This window comes from Macaca nemestrina, chromosome 12, assembly GCF_043159975.1.
Source record: "Macaca nemestrina isolate mMacNem1 chromosome 12, mMacNem.hap1, whole genome shotgun sequence".
NCBI classification, from domain to species: domain Eukaryota; kingdom Metazoa; phylum Chordata; class Mammalia; order Primates; family Cercopithecidae; genus Macaca; species Macaca nemestrina.
Genome location: NC_092136.1, coordinates 8,506,701 through 8,528,029, shown reverse-complemented (window position 1 = coordinate 8,528,029; position 21,329 = coordinate 8,506,701). Strand labels below are relative to the sequence as shown.

The 21,329-nt window shown below is 51.5% G+C and overlaps 1 protein-coding gene and 1 long non-coding RNA gene across 3 annotated transcripts; one reads left to right on the top strand and one right to left on the bottom strand.

Annotated features, from left to right (window-relative positions):
• Nucleotides 1-292: 292 nt before the first annotated feature.
• LOC105469604 (FOS like 1, AP-1 transcription factor subunit) lies at nt 293-10,469 on the bottom strand. Of its 2 annotated transcripts, none has more exons than XM_011720888.3 (4): nt 9,892-10,469; nt 6,088-6,285; nt 2,106-2,225; nt 293-1,384 (listed from the first exon to the last, which is right to left on the bottom strand). In XM_011720888.3, the coding sequence occupies exons 1-4, from the start codon at nt 9,988-9,990 to the stop codon at nt 974-976; spliced, it is 828 nt and encodes a 275-aa protein (XP_011719190.2). In that variant the 5' UTR covers nt 9,991-10,469; the 3' UTR covers nt 293-973. The 2 variants fall into 2 exon arrangements, with proteins under 2 accessions (XP_011719190.2, XP_011719191.2); XM_011720889.3 differs by having other exon boundaries at nt 2,106-2,213.
• Nucleotides 9,207-15,154, top strand: LOC139357423 (uncharacterized). Its single transcript, XR_011610474.1, has 3 exons — nt 9,207-9,614; nt 10,609-10,710; nt 14,438-15,154. It is a non-coding gene; the product is annotated as an uncharacterized lncRNA (long non-coding RNA).
• The last annotated feature ends 6,175 nt before the right edge of the window (nt 15,155-21,329 follow it).

Sequence of the window (21,329 nt, the reverse complement as noted above, 5' to 3'; positions counted from 1 at the left end):
AGAACCACTCGGCCCCCTCCTCTGAGGCTGGAAGGGGGCATAACAGCGCCCCACCGTGGCACACGCAACAGCACTGTGGGCCCCCACGGGAAGAGGGACGGTAAGCCTCTTCGCTTTTACCCCAGAGGACTCTCTCCTCTCAGTCCTGGAGATGAGGCCGAGCGGATGTAGCCCCACTTGTCAGATAAGACAAAGTCCAAAAATATCAAATAATTTGTCCAAGGTCATGCAGTGAGTCTGTAGAGCTAAGGCTGGGACTTACGACTCAAATACTCTCCCATTGGCCTTGGGGTCCGGTGAGGCGCTCAGGCCACAGCTTCAAGCCTTTTATTCCATTTTGGTAGGTTTGTATAAAAATACTCTCTTTAGGAAAATAAATAGCAGCTGCCCTCGCTGTGGAGGCTTGGATTCCCTGGAGCTGAAGGCTTCTCAAAGCTGAGATCGGCAGATCTGCTCATCACAGAAGCCGTGGGCACCTCCTGAGTTGTGCGGTTCAGGAGGGGGCGGCAGAATGGCCTGGTCCAATCACCTGCTGCTGCTGGCAGTGGGGCTGGTGAGTTAGTGTTCTAGGTGGGCAAAGTGGCACCTTCTGTCAGGGGGTAGGGTTGGGTGGATCACAGGAAGAGGGTGATGGATAGTGTGGCAGTGACCTGGAAGGGGTTAGGGCTCCAGAGGACCTCTAAGGATCTACAAAGTCTCTGGGCTGCCGGGAATTCTCTGGCACAAATGGGGAATATTTTGTCTCTGATTTAGTGCAAATTGTGCTAGAGAGGCCAGCTCTAGAGAAACAGTGGGCAGCTTTGGTGGCCCCAAGCTGGCTCTACTGTGAAGCACAATATGGTCAGTCTCATTAGAGGGATGGAGAAGCTGCTGGAGTTGGATGTGGGATACTGTCCAGGCCAGCTGGACCGGTGGGGGAAGGGGAGGAGACGTTGGTTAGGGTGGCACCTGCAGGGTGTAGGGCTCGGGTGCCTCACAAAGCAAGGAGGGTTGGAGAGCCAAGGGGGTCAGAGGATGGGTCTCCACTGCTGCTGCTACTCTTGCGATGAGCTGAGGCACAGGGCTCAGGAGTGCTGGGGTAGGTGAAGACTAGGCTGGGGGTGAAAGGAGTTAGGGAGGGTGTAGTCATGAGCGTGGGGGTGTGCAGTGCCTCAGGTTCAAGCACAGGCCCTGGGGAAAGGGAGATACAAGGTACAGGGCGGCAGGGGGCTGGCGGGCTGCTCGTGCCACTGGTACTGCCTGTGTCCCCCTCCTTGGCTCCTTCGGGGATTTTGCAGATGGGTCGGTGGGCTTCCAGCACCAGCTCCAGGCGCTCCTTCTGCTTCTGCAGCTCCTCAATCTCTCGCTGCAGCCCGGATTTCTCATCTTCCAGTTTGTCAGTCTCCTGTAGAAGATCAGGAGAGGAGTCAGGAAGGTGAGGGCTGAATACCCTGGAGCCTCAGATGTTTGGACTCAGGGTTCTGAGGAGCTGGGGTTGGGTGGGGAGAGAGGGGGGGCAGTGGAGAGTCTCCAGCAAGTCTGGACTGCAATTCCCATGAGCCCCTGGGAGAAAATGGGCACGACTCCCATCAGGCCCAGGCGTTTTAGGAGATTGCTGGCACCGGGCGGTGACTCAGGCCTGTAATCCCAGCACTTTGGGAGGCTGAGGCGGGTGGATCACTTGAGGTCAGGAGTTTGAGACCAGCCTGGCCAACATGGCGAAACCCTGTCTCTACTAAAAATATAAAAATTAGCCGGGTAGGGTGGCAGGTCCCTGTAGTCCCAGTACTCAGGAGGCTGAGGCATGAGAATTGCTTGAGCCTGGGAGACAAATGTCACAGTAAGCCATGAGCCGAGATCTCGCCACTGCACTCCAGCCTGGGTGACAGAGCAAGACTCTGTCTCAAAAAAAAACAAGGAGATTGCTGGCTGAGCCTCAGCTCTGCTCTGCCTCCAGTGAGACATGCTGCAGCCAGTTTTTAATCAATTTTTCCTCATCATTTGCCCAGGACTGCCCCTCGGACAAGGAGCTAGGATGGTGGGGAAGGGGCTACATATACTGGGGCTTTGGGGGCTCCTGGGAGACAGGGTCCCTCAGAGTTCGGTGGACCAGGGCTGGTGCTCACCGCCTGCAGGAAGTCAGTCAGTTCCTTCCTCCGGTTCCTGCACTTGGCCGCAGCCAGCTTGTTCCGCTCGCGCCTTACTCGTCGGCGCTCCTCTTCCTCAGGGCTGATCTGGGGGTGAGACTGGCAGTGAGGAGGACCCTGGGCCATTGGTTGCCTGGAACTCGCCCCTCACGGTGGCCCAGTGGTAGGACCCTGACAGAGGTCATGGCAGGGCCCCCTCAGCTAGTGTTTTAGGGATCACTGCACCCAACCAGTTCTCTGCACTGAGGCACTGTCTGCTTGGATTGGTAAAATTTCCTCCTCGCACCTAGCTTTAGTGCACATTCCTCTCCCATAATGCCCTCCCCTTCCACAAACCCTAACCCTCCTTATCTCTCAGGACTCAACTAAGATGTTCCTGCCCTCAGGAAGCCCTCTTATTCCCCAGCCAGAAGTGACCTTTCCCCCTCAGCACCCTCTTTGCAGGACCCTCATCCTTTTGGATCTCTGGACAACCAAGTCTCCTCTTCCAAGAGCTGTAAGCACTAGGAGGGGATAATGAGTGCTGCTGATTAAGTTGCAATGTGTTGGAAACCTACTATGTGCCAGCCAAGTACTTTATATAGATTCTTGTTTTTTCACTGAGAATATGCAAAGATTTTTTTTTTTTTTTTTTTGAGACGGAGTCTCGCTCTGTCCCCCAGGCTGGAGTGCAGTGGCGCGATCTCGGCTCACTGCAAGCTCCGCCTCCCGGGTTCACACCATTCTCCTGCCTCAGCCTCCCAAGTAGCTGGGACTACAGGTACCCGCCACCTCACTTGGCTAATTTTTTGTATATTTAGTAGAGATGGGGTTTCACCATGTTAGCCAGGATGGTCTCTATCTCCTGACTACGTGATCCGCTCACCTCGGCCTCCCAAAGTGCTGGGATTACAGTCGTAAGCCACCACGCCCGGCCTTTTTTTTTTTTTTTTTGAAACGGAGTCTGGCTCTGTCGCCCAGGCTGGAGGGCGGTGGCCTGATCTTGGCTCACTGCAAGCTCCGCCTCCCGGGTTCACGCCATTCTCCTGCCTCAGCCTCCTGAGTAGCTGGGACTACAGGTGCCTGCCACCACACTCAACTAATTTTTTGTATTTTTAGTAGAGACGGGGTTTCACCGTGTTAGCCAAGATGGTCTCGATCACCTGACCTCATGATCTGCCCACCTCGGCCTCCCAAAGTGCTGGGATTACAGGCATGAGCCACCGCGCCCGGCCTTTTTTTTTTTTAGACAGAGTCTCACTCTTTCCCAAGCTGGAATGCATTGGCCTGATCTCGACTCACTGCAACCTCCATCTACTGGATTCGAGTGATTCTCATGCCTCAGCCTCCCAAGTAGCTGGGATTACAGGCATATACCACCACACCTGGCTAATTTTTGTATTTTTAGTAGAGATGTGGTTTCACCATGTTGGCCGGGCTGGTCTTGAACTCCTAACCTCAGGTGATCCACCCTCCTCAGCCTCCCAAAGTGCTGAGATTACAGGCATGAGCCACTGTGCTTGGCCTTTTTTTTTTTTTTTGTAGTGATGGGGTCTCGCTATGTTGCCTGGGCTGGTCTGGAACTCCTGGGCTCAAGGGATCCTCCTGCACTGGCCTCCTAGAAAGCTTGGATTACCAGCAGGAGCCACCACACCTGGCCTCTTTTTTTTTTTTTTAACATAGATTTTTTTTTTTTTTTTTTTGAGACAGAGTTTCACTCTTGTTGCCCAGGCTGGAGTGCAATGGTGTGATCTTGGCTCACCGCAACCTCCACCTCCCAGGTTCAAGCGATTATCCTGTCTCAGCCTCCCTAGTAGCTGGAGCTGGGATTACAGGCATGTGCCACCACGCCCAGCTAATTTTTTTGTATTTTTAATAGAGACGGCGTTTCTCCATGTTGGTCAGACTGGTCTCAAACTCCTGACCTCAGGTGATCCCCCTCCTTGGCCTCCCAAAGTGCTGGGATTACAGGTGTGAGCCACCGCACCCGGCTTGTTGTTGTTGTTTTTTGTTTGTTTTTGTTTTTGAGACGGAGTCTTGCTCTGTCGCCCAGGCTGGAGTGCAGTGGCGCGATCTCAGCTCACTGCAAGCTCCGCCTCCTGGGTTCACACCATTCTCCTGCCTCAGCCTCCCGAGTAGCTGGGACTACAGGCGCCCACCACCACGCCCGGCTTTTTGTATTTTTTAGTAGAGACGGGGTTTCACCATGTTAGCCAGGATGGTCTTGATCTCCTGACCTCATGACCTGCCTGCCTCGGCCTCCCAAAGTGCTGGGATTACAGGTGTGAGCCACCACACCTGGCCTTAAACATAGATTCTTTTTTTTTTTTTTTTTTTTGAGACAGAGTCTCGCTCTGTCGCCCAGGCTGGAGTGCAGTGGCGCAATCTCGGCTCACTGCAAGCTCTGCCTCCTGAGTTCACGCCATTCTCCTGCCTCAGCCTCCTGAGTAGCTGGGACTACAGGCGCCCGCCACCGCGCCCGGCTAATTTTTTTAGTAGAAACGGGGTTTCACCGTGGTCTCGATCTCCTGACCTTGTGATCCGCCCGCCTTGGCCTCCCAAAGTGCTGGGATTACAGGCGTGAGCCACCGCGCCCGGCTAAACATAGATTCTTAACCCAACTTTCCATGAAAAACTGAAGCCCACGGAGGATAACTTGCTTATGGTTCCAGAGTAGGACTTAGAACCCATAGAACCCACTCACTCTATTCCACATTGAGTGACAGGCCAGATGAGAGAGACCATTTCCCCAAAAGGATCCAACTCACAGCTCACAGCCCTACCTGGAGAACCCAGGATCAAAGGGTCACCCGCAGAACCAGGCTGAAGGAAGGATGCACAAGAGGGTTTACCCCTGGCCCGCTTCTGTGGCTCACACCACAGTCCCTCCTCACCACAAAGGCCAGACATCCCGTTCTGGGAAACCTATCCCTGGCTATCTCTCATCTTTCCCAGGGCCCTAACCTCTCTCCCCATCCTCTACCTGCCAACCAAGCTTTTTAAACTCATCCCCTGTAGTCTCCCACACCAAAATGCCCCACGGAGAGGAAAGAGAGCCACTCCTTTAAAGACTCACCATCTCTTATTCACTTATTTTGGTAAGGGCCTTGAGGAGCCAAGAATTCTCAGTTCCCTCTACTTTGAGCCTTCTGTTAGCTCCCAGTGAGACAGAGTGGCTTGGTGATTAGTTTTGGGGATTTTATTTTATTTTGTTTTTTTCGGTAGAGACAGGGGCTCTCTACATTGCCCAGCCTAGTCTTTAACTCCTGGCCTCAAGTGATCCTCCTGCCTAGGTCTCTCAAAGTGCTGGGATTACAGGCATGAGCTACTGCACCTGGCCTTGGCTTGGTGGTTAGGATCTGACTTCAGAGCTGGATAGACCTGGAGCCAAGGCCAGTTCTGTGCCATTACTCACTACTTGTGTGATCTTGGGCAAGTGACTACCCCTCTGTGCCTTCATTTCCTTGGTGGAAGATGGGGAAAACCAGGGTACATACCCCAGATAGATTTCTTGAGGATTAAATGAGACAGGGAAACTGAGACTGAGGGAGTAGCTGAAGGGAACCCTCTTGTTCCTGTTCTCTCCCAGACAACATAAGTATCCCCTCTATGCATGCTGGTAGGTGGAGACCCCCTCACCATTACATGTGCGCATGTTACATGCTCTTGCCTCCACCTCCATCCTTGCTCCTGCCATCCCTCTCTACCTGGAATGTCCTTTCCTTCCTCTGTGCCTCTGCCAGTCCTACCCATCCTTCTAGGCTAATATGCCACCTTTTCCAGGAAGCTTCTGTGATCCAGAAGTGACTGTTGTATCCTCTGGGCCTCCCGTGGGGCTCCTATCGCTTTCAGCCTTGGGCAGTAGTCACCTATAGCCTACCTTATTCTCTCCTAACCCTATGTTCTCCTTTCTGGTAGGAGCTTCTCTGCACCCAGCACTCCTGGGTGGAGTCGGAGCCACTGCGATGCCTCTGTGCCTTACCTGTTCACAAGGTCTTCGACGCACCCCTGGAGGCGGCCCCAGGGCCCGAATGACTCCTGGCCGGGGTTGTGGGGGGCTGTACTGAGGGTAGGTCAGAGGCCTGGGGTAACTGCTGGGCCCCAGGAAATGAGGCTGTACCATCCACTGCAGCTCCTGACTGCCACTCATGGTGTTGATGCTTGGCACGAGGTGGAACTTCTAAGGAATAAGAAATGGAAGGCCACAGATGAGGTCCATGTGGATTGAGGGGCTTCCACTGGGCAGAGGCTACACTGCTGTCTACCTTCAATGTACAGGCTAGCTCTGAGAACAGAAAGAACACAGCCTGGCAGTCAGAGACTGACCTGGTGGCAAATCCCTGCTCATAAGCTGTGTGGTTTTGGGCAGGTCACATAACCTTTCTGTGCCCCCGTTTCCCCATTAGAGCTAACATTTATAAAATATAAACTGCCAGGAACTGTTCTAACCACTTTACAAATACTGACTCATATCATTGGCACAGTAGTATCTTCATTTTCTTTTCTTTTTTCTTTTTTTTGAGATGGAGTCTCACTCTGTTGCCCAGGCTGGAGTGTAGTGGCATGATCTTGGCTCACTGCAACCTGTGCCTCCCAGGTTCGAGTGATCCTCCTGCCCCAGCCTCCCGAGTAGCTGGAATTACAGGTGTGCACCACCATGCCCGGCTAATTTTTGTATTTTTAGTAGAGACAGGGTTTTACCATGTTTGCCAGGCTGGTCTCCAACCCCCAACCTCAGGTGATCCACCCGCCTTGGCCTCCCAAAGTGCTGGGATTACAGGCTTGAGCCACCACACCCAGCCTAGTATCTTCATTTTCAGACAGGAGAACAGTTGTCCACAGACACAGAGCCAGTGAGTAGGAAACAGTATTTGAGCCCAGCAGCTGGTCTTTTACCCACTCCTGCACCTGTTTGCACGAAGAGGATAATTACAGCTCCCATCTCACGGGGAGGCTGTGAGAATCAAGTGAGAGAATGTGTGCGACAGTCTGGTAAGTGGCAGGTGCCCAGTGCAGAGGGGCTGAGGCAGGAAAGAGTCACTGCTGTGGGTTCAGGCCATCCCAATGCTTTTTTTTTTTTCTTTTTTTTTTTTTTTTTGAGACGGAGTCTCGCTCTGTCACCCAGGCTGGAGTGCAGTGGCCGGATCTCAGCTCACTGCAAGCTCCGCCCCCCAGGTTCACGCCACTCTCCTGCCTCAGCCTCCCGAGTAGCTGGGACTATAGGCGCCCGCCACCTCGCCCGGCTAGTTTTTTGTATTTTTTTAGTAGAGACGGGGTTTCACTGTGTTAGCCAGGATGGTCTCGATCTCCTGACCTCGTGACCCGCCCGTCTCGGCCTCCCAAAGTGCTGGGATTACAGGCGTGAGCCACTGCGCCCGGCCTTTTTTTTTTTCTTGAGACAGGCACTCACTCTGTTGCCCAGGCTGGAGTGCAGTGACCTGCGGGCTCAAGCAATCGTCCCACTTCAGCCTCCTAAGTAGCTAGGACTACCGATGTGCACCACCACATTTGGCTTTTTTTTTTTTTTGAGACAGAGTCTTGCTTTGTTGCCCAGGTTGGAATGCAGTGGCTTGATCTTGGCTCACTGCAACCTCCACCTCCCTGGTTCAAGCAATTCTCCTGCCTCAGCCTCCCAAGTAGCTGGGACTACAGTCGCCCACAACTGTGCCTGGCTAATTTTTGTATTTTTAGTAGAGATGGGGTTTCACTGTTGGCCAGGCTGGTCTCAAACTCCTGACCTCAGGTGATCCACCCGCCTTGGCCTCCCACAGTGCTGGGATTACAAGAATGAGCCACCGCGCACAGCCTGGCCAATTTTTTTAAAAAAAATTTTTGTAGAGACAGGGTCTCACTAGGTTGCCCCAGGGTGGTCTCAAATTCCTGAGCTGAAGCAGTCCACCCACCTCAGCCTCCCAAAGTGTTGAAATGACAGGCTTTAGCCACCTGGCATGGCAGGCTGTCCCAATTCTAATCTTAGCTCTCAGCTACTTACTGCCTGTGCGACCATGGGCAAGTTATTTAACCTCCATGTGCCTCAGTTTCCTCATTTTTAATATTGTTACAGGTGAAGATTACAGGATTTCATTGATGTTAAGAAGTACCATTTAATACCTCTGAAATCAGTTTAATTGGCAATTTAAAAAATTTTAGTGGACTAGGCATGGTGACTCACACCAGCATTTTGGGAAGCTGTGTCTAGGATCACTTGAGCTCAGGAGTTCGAGGTCACACTGGGCAACACAGTGAGACTTCATTTCTACAAAAATATTTAAAACAGTAGCTGGGTGTGGTGGTGCGTGCCTGTGGCCAGGTCGCTTCCCAGCTAGGATCTCAGTAGGATTGCTTGAGCCCAGGAGGTTGAGGCTACAGTGAGCTGAGTTTGTGCAACTGCACTACAGCCTGGGCAACAGAGGGAGACCCTGTCTCAAAAAAGAAAAGAAAAGAAAAGAGAAAGAAAGAAAAGAAAGAAAGAAAAAGAGAGAAAGAAAGAGGGAGGGAGGGAAGGAAAGGAGGGAAGGAAAGGAAGGAAGGAAGGAAGGAAGGAAGGAAGGAAGGAAGGAAAGAAAAGAAAATTAGTGGCATAAAGTTATGGTGGGTTTTTTTCAATCGATGAGGTCTTCGACTCTGTGAAATACGGTAAATGATGTGGCAAGCGCCCAGCACGACGTCCCTGTTCCCCTTCTATCAACCAGCTATCTGAGGAGTGGGCTGGGATGGAGCTCAGTGTTCTGGGAGAAGTGGGTTCGAGCTCTGCCGCTGGGCCCTGGGTGTGGGCGCCCAATCATCCGGGAAGCGCCCCACAAGCCCAGGCAAGTCCCGACAGCAGTAGCCTGAGCCCAAGCGCTGCGGGCCCGGCGGCCCAGTGACCCCAGTTCCGGGTCCAAGGCACCGCCGGCGGCATCTCCTACTCCCGAGGTTGTCCGGGCCCGGGCCGCTCCGGGCCAGGAAGGGAGGGGCGCCCCGGGTGACTCAGCCGCCGTGACTCGGCCGCCGTGACTCGGCGGAACGGACGCCCCTCCTTCCCTCCCCTGCCGACACGTGCTCGCAGCCCCTCGACAGGAAACGGGCACCTGCAGCCTCCCGGGTGCCCCCAGCGGGCAGCGGGCGCCGTTAGGGGCCGGGAGCGGGGTCGCGAGAGTCGCCCGCAGCCTGACCCCGCGCACGTCCCGGAACCTCGAGGTCTCTATTCGCCGCATTCGGCAAAGGTCCACTGCCCGAACCCCCCGGGGCTCCCCAGGCGGAGAAACGATAGGGACTTGGCGACGGAGGGGCGAAGGACAAACAGACGGACGGAAACGCGGACGGTCGCAGACCGGGCCGGGACTCCCACCCCGGCCCAGCTGCTCTCCCGACGGATCCCGCCTCCCTCCCGTGTTGGGACATCTCACCCCGGCCCAGACTCCAGATCCCAGGAATTCAGCCCAATGCGAAGAGACCCTCCGAGCCGTCGGGGCGGCCAACCCAGGCGCCCACGCTCCTTCTGAAGCAGGGTGGACGCAGAAGTCAGAGGTGGGCAGGAGGAGAGAAAGCGGGCAAGGAGACAGAGGGACAGATGCGGACTGCAAGGGAGAAGGGGGCGGCTGGGAGAAGGGGAGTTCGCGGGTCTCTGCCGCCCGCTGCGCAGTGGGGGCAACTGGCCCCGGACGCCGAGGGGCAGGATCCTCGCCCCGGCCCCCAGCCCGGCCCAGACTCCGCTTCCCGGCTCCAGTCCCGGAGTGTGCGGCAGTTGACCCGGCCTCCCACGCGCCGTCCTCCCGGGGGACCCCCGGCGTCGGGCCCCTCTCACCTGCTGGGCTGCCTGCGCTGTGGCCGGGTGCTGCGCGGGGCCGCCATACCCGCCGCCGTTCCCGGAGCTCGGGCCTGGTTCCCCGAAGTCTCGGAACATGCCCGGGGCTGGCGGCTTCGCGGGGTCCACGGCTGCTGGGTTCTGACTCACCCGCGCCGTGCGGAGTCTTTTCTTTTTATGAATGAAAAGTTCTCGGGCTGAACCACTGCGACCGCGGGGGGTGGGGGCGTTGCAGCGACGCGGTCACCTCCAGGCTCCACCCGCGAGACGCGCAGCCTTGGCCCGTCGGTCCCGAACTTGGCGACGCCTCCCCCAGTCCGGCGGCAGCCTTTTCACTGGGATGGGCCCGGCTCGGCGTTCCCCGGTGGCTGCGGGCCCGCCCCCCTGACGTAGCTGCCCATACATGGTGCAACTTCCTCGCCGCGCCCAGGTGGAGCCCCGGGTTCCCCCGCGGACTGACGCACCTGCCCGAGCCCGCGCACAGCCCCAGCCCTCTCGCGGCCTGGGCTAGTCTCCGTTTCTGCTCCCACAAAATAGCGTGAAAGAATCACATCTCTAGGAGCCACGCCAACCGCGACCCAAAGCTTCGTGGAGTGAGATCTTTCCGCTGGCCTTGTTTTAAGGCTTCGAGTATATGAAAAGTGAATAAATGACAAACCAGGGTTACAAAAATGGTGGCATAATTTTATTTTATTTTACTTTATATTTTTGAGACAGGGTCTCTGTCACCCATGCTGGAGTGCAGTGGCCCGATCTCGGCGCACTGCAGGCTCAACTTGCTGAACTCAAGGGATTCTCCTGCCTCAGCGCCCCCTCCAAGTAAGTGGGACTACAGGCGCGCGTCACCACGCCCGGGGAATTTTTGTGTTTTTTGTAGAGATTGGGTCTTGCCGTGTTGCCCAGGCTGGGTGGTATATTTTAAATGTTTACGATAAGGTAATGCTTTGAACTAACCACACATACAATGCAATATAATTGTATTACTCAGGATAATTTCAGGAACCATAACGAATTTTAATTCAGGGCCACTACAGGTGTCCTGAGGTCTGGTAAACGCCATCTTCTTTACTGTCAGTGCCTTTCGGCCACCGGTCTTGTTTGGAGAGTATGTCAAAGGCGAGTGAATGTGAGGCCATGGCCAAACGTGCTTGGGAGGCAGGTATCATCCTCATCCCTGTTTTACAGATGGGGAAACTGAGGCTGGGAGATGTTGAAATGAATTGCTCAAGGTTGCTAAGTGAGTAGCTGGCACAGGTTGCCAAGTCACAGCCATGGGCGCTCCAAGCCCAGGCTCAGCCAAGATTTTTCACAGCCCTTACACTTTTACAGACACCTTGTTGCACATCCAGAATGTCAGTGCTAGGTACCATCCCAAAGCTTCTTCTCTGATTACTTCCATCTATAGGTGAGGAAACTGAGGCCCAGATGGAGAACTGAGCTGCCAGCTGTCACACGACTACAGAAAGAGGGCTGGGGCCAGGTGTGGTGGCTCATGCCTGTAATCCTAGCACTTTGGGAGGCCAAGGCAGAAAGAACCATTTGAGACCCCATCTCTACAAAAAATTAAAAAATTTTTCCGGACATGGTGGTACTCCTGCCTTGTGGTCCCGCTATTCTGGAGGCTGAGGAGGGAGGATGGCTTGAGCCAGGGAGGTCGAGGCTGCGGTGAGCTGTGACTGTGCCACTGCACTCCAGCCTGGGGGACAGAGCAAGACTCAAAGTAAATAGATCAAGAGGGCTGGGCTCTCCTGCTTCTCCATCGATCCTTCCATTTCATCAGCTCTAGCTTTTCCCTCTGGGCTACTTTCCTTGGGAACACAGGCCAGCAGTCTGTGGGTGCACTCGGTACTTAGAGCCAGGAAGGCCAGTTTGACCCTGGGGTTCTAGTCCCAGAGCTACCATTTTCTGTCTGTATGACACTGGGCAGGTCACCTTCCCTCAATTGGGCCTCGCTGCTGATCTCACGGAGCTGTTGTGGGATCAAATGAGATCACAGATGTGAAAGTGCTTTGGCCGGGCGCGGTGGCTCAAGCCTGTAATCCCAGCACTTTGGGAGGCCGAGACGGGCGGATCACGAGTTCAGGAGATCGAGACCATCCTGGCTAACACGGTGAAACCCCGTCTCTACTAAAATACAAAAAAAAAAAATTAGCCGGGCGAGGTGGCGGGCGCCTGTACTCCCAGCTACTCGGGAGGCTGAGGCAGGAGAATGGCGTGAACCCGGGAGGCGGGGCTTGCAGTGAGCTGAGATCCGGCCATTGCACTCCAGCCTGGGCAACAGAGCTAGACTCCGTCTCAAAAAAAAAAAAAAAAAAAAAAAAAAAAAAAAAAAGAAAGTGCTTTGTAAGCTGTAAAGTGTTGTGCACTCAGAAAGTCGTTACCAACCTGGTGCCTCTCCTTTGCCTTTGAACGACCCAATGTTTGTCATCCTCTGGTCATCATGATCTGTGTGTGTGTGTGTGTGTGTGTGAGAGAGAGAGAGAGAGAGAGAGACAGAGACAGAGACAGAGACAGAGACAGAAAGACAGAGACAGAGAGAGAAAGACAGAGACAGAGAGAGAAAGAGAGAGACAGACAGAAAGGAGAGGAGAGTGTTTCTGAGGCAGTGTGATCCATGGACAGAACACTCGTGCTGGGGTCAGACAGCTCTGGGGTCTGGGTTTGAATGTGGTTAGGCTGCTCACCAATTGTGTGACCTAGATGAGGCACACAATCTCTCAGAGCCTCTTTCTTTATCTGTGAAATGGAGACATAATGATAACTATCTCAAGGGTTGTTGGAGGACACAAATAATGTCACATGCTTAGCACAGCACATAGTAAGAATTTGACACATAGGCTGGCTGTTGTGGCTCACGCCTGTAATCCCAGCACTTTGGGAGGCCGAGGCGGGTGGATCATGAGGTCAGGATTTAGAGACCAACCTGGCCAATATGGTGAAACCCTGTCTCTACTAAAAATACAAAAATTAGCTGGGCATCGTGGCCCATGCCTGTAGTCCCAGCTGCTCGGGAGGCTGAGGCAGGAGAATCGCTTGAACCCGGGAGGCGGAAGTTGCAGTGAGCCAAGATTGCGCCACTGCACTCCAGCCTGGGTGACAGAGTGAAGCTCCGTCAAAAAAAAAAAAAAAAAAGAAAAATTGACAAATAGCAGTGAAGATGAATTCACATGTTAATAAAAAGCCCCAGGGGTGGGAACCTTTGGGACTGATCACACGTGAAGGCACTCATACGGCACATGTGCACACACATGTGCCCGCACATACACACACACTGATACCTCAACTTCTTGGCAGAGCCCAACCTGGACAGGTCAAGTGTGACACAGGTAACCAGGGAGGGATGACACAGGTCAGCCTTGACTGTGTTCGCTTGCCTGCTCCAGAAACATCACCCTGCACCCGACCCCACGGTCCCCAAGCAGTGGATGCTGGGGCCACTGCGGCAACTGAGGGAGCAGGGTTTCAGGTCTGGGGTGGGCGTGTGTGTGTGTGTGTGTGTGATTACATGACTTTGAAAGTCTCTTCCTGCTCTAACCGTCGCTGGAGCCACAAGGAGGTCCTTTCAGAGGGAGCACATTCCAACCTGCTCAATCACTAACCCCAGCCTTGTGGCCGTAGAAACGTTCCTGGCCTCTGACCTCACCAGCTTCCACTGAGGGAGGCCAGGCGAGAACCCCAGGGGGCCACAGCCATCGCTGGAAGTTTGGGGGCAGGGAGGCCTGAGAGACTCTGCCACTGTGCCTTGGTGGCTCTGTAAGACTGGCTCAGTCCCTTCCCCTCTCTAAGTCCCAGAGAATCCCCACCTTTTGGGACTGCAGTGAAGGAAAGGAGGCTTGGCACCCAGTGGGTTCTCAGTGTGGCCAGGGCATTGGAGGTGATATTTATGTTTATCAGTTTCTATTCACTCTTTAATTGAAGTTTATGTTGTTTTTGTTTGGTTGGTTGGTTGGTTTGAGGTAGGGTCTCACTCTGATGCCTAGGCTGGAATGCAGTGGCAAAATCACAGCTCACTGCAGCTTCAACCTGCTGGGCTCAAGCAATCCTCCCTTCTCAGCCTCCCGAGTAGCTGGGGCTACAGGCGCGTGCCACCACGCCCAGCTAATTTTTTTTGGCTCAAGCAATCTGCCTGCCTCGGTCTCACAAATTGCTGGGATTACAGGCATGAGCCACCGCGCCTGGCCTTTGAAGTTTACGTTTTTACTTGAGATTAAATTCATGTAACAAACAATTAACTACTTTAAAGTGTACACTGCAGTGCCATTTATTACATTCACAATGTTGTACAACCACCACCTTTCTTTAGTTTCAAAACTTCATCACTCCAGAAAACACCCCACACCCATGAAGTAATGACTCCCTATTTCCCCTTCCCTCATCCCCTGGTGCCACTAATTTGCTTCCTGTCTCTATGGATTTGCTCATTCTGGGCATTTCAAGTAAATGGACTCATGTATTATGTGGTCTTTTGTCTGATTTCTTTACTTAGCACAACATTTTCTCTTTTTTTACCTTTCTTTCTTTCTTCTTCTTCTTCTTCTTTTTTTAGATGGAGTCTTGTTCTGTCACCCATACTGGAGTGCAGTGGCCCTATCTTGGCTCACTGCAACCTCTGCCTCCTGCACTCCTCAAGTGATCCTCCTGCCTCAGCCTCCCGAGTAGCTGGAATTACAGGCACCTGCCACCACACCTGGCTAATTTGTGTATGTTTAGTAGAGAGAGGGTTTCATCAGGTTGGCCAGGCTGGTCTCAAACTGCTGACGTCAAGTTATCTGCCTGCCTCAGCCTCCCAAACTGCTGGGATTCGAGGTGTGAGCCACCGCACCCGGCCAGCATAACATTTTCAAGACTCATTCATGTTATAATATGCATCAGTACTTTGCTCATTTTTATGGCTGAGTATATATGACCATTTGTTTATTCATAAGTTGATGGACATGGGATATTTCCACTGTTTGGCTATTATGAATAATGTGGTTATGTACATTTCTGTACAAGTTATTGTGTGGATATATGTTTTCATTTCTCTTGAATATATACCTAAGAGTGGAATTACTGGGTTACATGGTAATCTTCTGAGGAACTGCCGGACTGTTTTACAAAGTGACTATACCATTCTACATTTCCACCAGCAATGCACGAGGGATCTAATTTCTCCAAACCCTTGTCAACCCTTGTTATTTTCCATTTTTTATATTAAAGACATCCTAGAGGGTATGCAGTGGTATCTCATTGAGTTTTGATTTGATTTGCATGTCCTTAATGACCAATGAACATCTTTTCCTGTGTTTTTGGTTTCATCTGTACGTTTTTTGGACAGATATCTATTCAAGCCTTTACTTTTTTTCTTTTTTTTTTCTGTAGAAATATATTGGTCTTAATATATTGCCCAGACTAATCTCAAATTTCTGGCCTCAAGTACTTCGCCTGCCTTCACCCCTCTTCATGCTGAAATGACAGGCAGGAGCCACTGCTCCCAACCATTGCCCAGGCTGGAGTGCAGTGGTGCAATCTCGGCTCACTGCAGCCTCCACCTCCCGGGTTCAAGTGATTCTCCTGCCTCAGCTTCCTGAGTAGCCGGGATTACAGGCATGTGCCACCATGCCCGGGTAATTTTTGTATTTTTAGTAGAGATGGGGTTTCACCATGTTGGCCAGGCTGGTCTCGAACTCCTGACCTCAAGTGATCCACCCACCTCAGCCTCCCAGAGTGCTGGAATTACAGGCACCAGACACCACGCCTGGCCCATTGCCCATTCTTAATTTTTTTTTTATTTTGAGACGGAGTTTTGCTCTTGTCACCCAGGCTAGAGTACAATGGCACAATCTCAGCTCACCGCAGCCACTCCCTTCCTGGTTCAAGCGATTCTCTTGCCTCAGCCTCCTGAGTAGCTGGGATTACAGGAATGCGCCACCACACCTGGCTAATTTTGTATTTTTAGTAGAGACGAGGTTTCTCCATGTTGGTCAGGCTGGTCTCGAACTCTAGACCTCAGGTGATCCAGCCACCTCGGCCTACCAAAGTGCTGGGATTACAGGCATGAGCCACCACACCCGGCCAATTGTTTATTTTTTTTTCATGTTCAGTTCTTTTTATATCTGGATTCTAAACCTTTATCAGTTATAAGATTTTCTTTTTTTTTTTTTTTTTTTTGAGACGGAGTCTTGCTCTGTAGCCCGGGCTGGAGTGCAGTGGCCGGATCTCAGCTCACTGCAAGCTCCGCCTCCCGGGTTTACGCCATTCTCCTGTCTCAGCCTCCAGAGTAGCTGGGACTACAGGCGCCCGCCACCTCGCCCGGCTAGTTTTTTGTATTTTTTTTTTTTAGTAGAGACGGGGTTTCACGGTGTTAGCCAGGATGGTCTCGATCTCCTGACCTCGTGATCCGCCCGTCTCGGCCTCCCAAAGTGCTGGGATTACAGGCTTGAGCCACCGCGCCCGGCCTAAGATTTTCAAACATTTTATTTTATTTTGTAAGTTGTCTTTTCACATTCTTGAAAATGTTCTCTTTTTTTATGAGATGGAAAAATGTTCTTTGATGCACAAAATGATGCATTACTATTTTTTATGAAGTCCAATGTATCTTTTTGTTGTTGTTGCTCATGCTTTGGGTGTCTAATGTAAAAATCCATTGCCAAATTCGAGGTCATGAAGATTTACTCCTATGATTTCTTCTAAGAGTTTATAGTTTTAGCTCTTAGATTTAAATCGTTGGTTAAATTGAAGTCAAGCACACATACAGTAAAGTGCACACATCAGTGTGTTCAGCTTAATGATTTTAAAATAAGTCATTATGTATTATTATTATTATTTTGAGACAGAGTCTTGCTCTGTTGCCCAGGCTAGAATGTAGTGGCACGATCTCAGCTCACTGCAACCTCTGCCTCCCGGGTTCAAAAAATACTCCTGTCTCAGCATCCTGAGTAGCTGGGACTACAGGCACATGCCACCACGCCCGGCTAAGTTTTGCATTTTTAGTAGAGACGGGGTTTCACCGTATTGGTCAAGCGGTCTCGAACTCCTGACCTCAGGTGATCCACTCACCTTGGCCTCCCAAAGTGCTGGGATTACCAACGTGAGCCTCCACACCTCGCCTTATTTATTACTATTTTTAAGACAAGGTCTCACTCTATCTCCCAGGTTGGAGCACGGTGGTGCTATCACAGCTCACTGCAACCTTGAACTCCTGGGCTCAAGCTATCCCCCCACCTCAGCCTCCCAAGTAGCTGGGACTGCACGTCTGCCACCATGCCAATTATTTATTTATGTCTTTATTTATTTATTAGTAGAGAGGAAGCTGTTGCCCAAGCTAATCTCAAACTCCTGAGCTTCAGTGATCCTCCCGCCTCGGCCTCCCAAAGTATTGGGATTACAAGTATGAGCCACCAAGCCCAGCTTCAATGGCTTCTGCATGTATATAAACCCATGTAATCACCACCCTTATCAGCATGACATTTTTAGCAACTCAGAAGGCTCCTCTGAGTCACACTTCCCACCCATAGGTAGCCACTATTCTGACTTCTGTCATCATAGATTAGTTTTGCCTGTTCTTCAACTTCATATACATTTGACCATATGGCGTGTACTCTTTTGGGTCTGGCTTCTTTTACTCAACGTGTCTGTGGGATTCATCTGTGTTATTGAATGACCTGGTAGCTTGGACTTTTCTGTTGCTGCGTCCCATTGCACAAATATTCCACAATCGGTCTCTCCATTCTCCATTCCCCTGCTGATGACTTGGGGGGCCTTCTAGTTTTGGCCTATTATGAATAAGGCTGCCATGAATATCCTTTTGGGAGCCAGCTGTATTCATTTCTCTTGGCTATGTGCCCGGGTTGGGAGGAATTGTTGGGTCATATGGTTGGTGTACATTCAGCTTGAATTGATTCTCTCCACCAATGCTCCAACGTGGATGTACCATTTTACATCCCACCCATGTTGTTCAGTGGGTAACAGTTCCAGTTGCTCCACATCTGGAGATGACTTTTTTTTTTTTTGAGACAGGGTCTTGCTCTGTCACCCAGACTGGAGTGCAGTGGTGTAATCTCAGCTTACTACAACCTCTGCCCCCCAGGCTCAAGCGATTCTCCTACCTCAGCCTCCCAAGTAGCTGTACAGGCACCTGCCACCATGCCCGTCTAATTTTTATAAATTGTAGAGACAGGTTTTTACCATGTTGGGCAGGCTGGTCTCGAACTCCTGACCTCAGGTCATCTGCCCACCCTGGCCTCTCAAAGTGCTGGGATTACAGGCATGAGCCGCGGCACCTGGCCTGGAGATGACATGTTAATTCACTTCTACAAAGATTTATTTTCCTTGGTCCTGGCCCCATCCTCTCTCCCCTGAATGCTCTCCACAGCTTCCAGCTCCGCACTTCCCACCCAGCAGCCTGAGGGATTTTTTTTTTTTTTTTTTTTTTTTGAGACGGAGTCTGGCTCTGTCGCCCGGGCTGGAGTGCAGTGGCCGGATCTCAGCTCACTGCAAGCTCCGCCCCCCGGGTTTACGCCATTCTCCTGCCTCAGCCTCCCGAGTAGCTGGGACTACAGGCGCCCGCCGCCTCGCCCGGCTAGTTTTTTGTATTTTTTAGTAGAGACGGGGTTTCACCATGTTCACCAGGATGGTCTCGATCTCCTGACCTAGTGATCCGCCCGTCTCGGCCTCCCAAAGTGCTGGGATTACAGGCTTGAGCCACCGCGCCCGGCCGAGGGATTGTTTTAATCCTGAAAAATTTTAAGAGTCTGAGCATTTCACCATCAGACTTGGACCTACCCCAGCTGTGGCACCTTTGGAATTGCTACCCAGGAAGGCTTGAAGCCTGGGAAGGGGTGGGCTAGGGGTGCTTGGCGTACCCCATGTTCTTTTAGGTTACATGCTGCTTGGGAGGCTTGAGGGGCTAAGAGGATAACACTAGTGGCTCTTGCTCATTGAACTCTGATGAACCAGACGCCATTCCAAGTAACATGTTTAATCCTCACAGCAACCCTGTGAGAGAGATGGTATAATACACCCATTTTACAGATCAGGAAATGGAAGCACAGAGAAATTAAGCAACTTGCTAAAAGCCACACAGTGAGGAAGGAAAGTGTGTGGAATCCAGACCCTCGCAAATCTGGTGGGGCTTGGCCAAATTCACAGGCTTTTCCTTCTTACTCTGCTTACTCTCCGCCCCAGGCTGCCAGACCGAGCCCCTCACCTTTTGCACAGACGACTCCCTCTGCCCAAGGAACCTCCCTTGTCCCCTCACCTGGCTGACTTTTATGCTGCAGCTTTCAGTTTCCCCACCACTTCCTCAGCAAGGTCGTCTACAAGTCCAACCCAGGTGAAATCCTTTAATCCCTTATGCAATGAGCAATACAGTTCCCTCGTGCAATGAAGGACATTACCTTTTGTTTTTGTTTTTGTTTTTTGTTTTTTGTTTTTTTTTGAGATGGAGTCTCGCTCTGTCGCCCAGGCTGGTGTGCAGTGGCGCGATTTCCGCTCACTGCAAGCTCTGCCGCCTCCTGGGTTCATGCCATTCTCTTGCCTCAGCCTCCCGAGAAGCTGGGACTACAGGCGCCCGCCACCTCGCCCGGCTAATTTTTTTGTATTTTTAGTAGAGACGGGGTTTCACTGTGTTTGCCAGGATGGTCTCAATCTCCTGACCTCGTGATCCGCCCGCCTCAGCCTCCCAGAGTGCTGGGATTACAGGCTTGAGCCACCGCACCCAGCCAGGACATTACCTTTTATTCTCCCTTTTTGGAATAATGTTTGAAGGTATTGCATTTTGGAGATGGATATGCGTGTTTCTGTATATATATCTATATCTGCATCTACCAAGTTAATGGCCATAAAAAGGGGGTGTGGAAAAGAAATTATTTTATTTTATCATATTTCATTTACTTATTATTTGAGACGAAGTCTTGCTCTGTTGCCCAGGCTAGGGAGCAGTGGTGCGATCTTGGCTTACTACAACCACTTCCTCCTGGGTTCAGGCAGTTCTCCTGCCTCAGCCTCCTGAGTAGCTGGGACTACAGGCACCTGCCACCATGCCCGGCTATTTTTTTATTTTTTATTACTATTTTTTTTTTTTGTATTTTAGTAGAGACAGGGTTTCACCATGTTGCCCAGGGTGGTCTTGAACTCCTGAGCTCAGGCAATCAGTCCACCTTGGCCTCCCAAACTGCTAGGATTATAGGAGTGAGCCACCACACCTGGCCTGGAGAAGAAATTATTTTAAAACCTCGTTTTTATTTTTTATGTTGCTTTACACTAAAAACATTTAATTGCATTTCTTTTTCTACTAGGTAATACATTAAGATATTTTAAAATTCAAAAGTTACAAAAGGGGTAGAGTGAGAAGCCTCCCCTCCACAGTAACCAGTTTCTTGTGTATTTTTTTTACCAAGAGGTTAGCCTATCTACATCCCATATCATTTCTTGCTTTTTGGTTTTCTTATTATCTTGGAAGATCTTTCACTGAGTATATATAGATCTGTCTTGCTAAAAAGAAAAATCTGGCTGAGCACTGTGGCACACGCTTATAATCCTAGCATTTTGAGAGGCTGAGGCAGGAGGATCACTTAAGCCCAGAAGTTGGAAGCTGCAGTGAGCTATGATCAGGCCACTGCACTCCAGCCTGGGCAAGAGTGAGACCCTGTCTCACGAAGCTACCTCGTCGAGGTTTGTCTTACATTCAGTAGAATGCACGCTTTGTTAATGTGCCGGTTATGTGTATACATCTGTGTAGCCACGTTCCAATCCAGATACAGAACATTTCCGTCCCCCTAGAAAGTTCTCTCCTGCCTCTCTGCAGTCGATTCCTCCACCCCAGGAAATCACTTAACTCATTTATGTTGTCATCGATTAGTTTTGTCTCTTGCAGAATTTCATATCAATTGAATCGTTCACCACATGCTCTTTTGTGCCTGGCTTGTCTCCCACTGCACAGATGTACCACAGTTTCTTTATCCATTCTTCTGAATTAACTGAACTAAAAGTTGAATGGAGTCAGATGTTGGGGAGGTAGGGATTATTAAAGACTTAGTCCCAGGCGCGTGGTGGCGGGTGCCTGTAGTTCCAGCTACTCAGGAGGCTGAGGCAGGAGAATGGCGTGAACATGGGAAGCGGAGCTTGCAGTGAGCTGAGATGGTGCCACTGCACTCCAGCCTGGGCGACAGAACGAGATTCCATCTCAAAAAAATAAAAGACTTGGTCCCAGGCCAGGGGCGGTGGCTCACGCCTGTAATCCCAGCACTTTGGGAGGCCGAAGGGGGCGAATCACTGGAGGTCAGGAATTCAAGACCAGCCTGGTCAACATGGTGAAATCCTGTCTCTACTAAAAATACAAACATTAGCTGGGTGTGGCAGCGCACTCCTGTAATCCCAGCTACTTGAGAGGCTGAGGCAGGAGAATCACTTGAAGCCAGGAGGCGGAAGTTGCAGTGAGCTGAGATCGCGCCATTGCA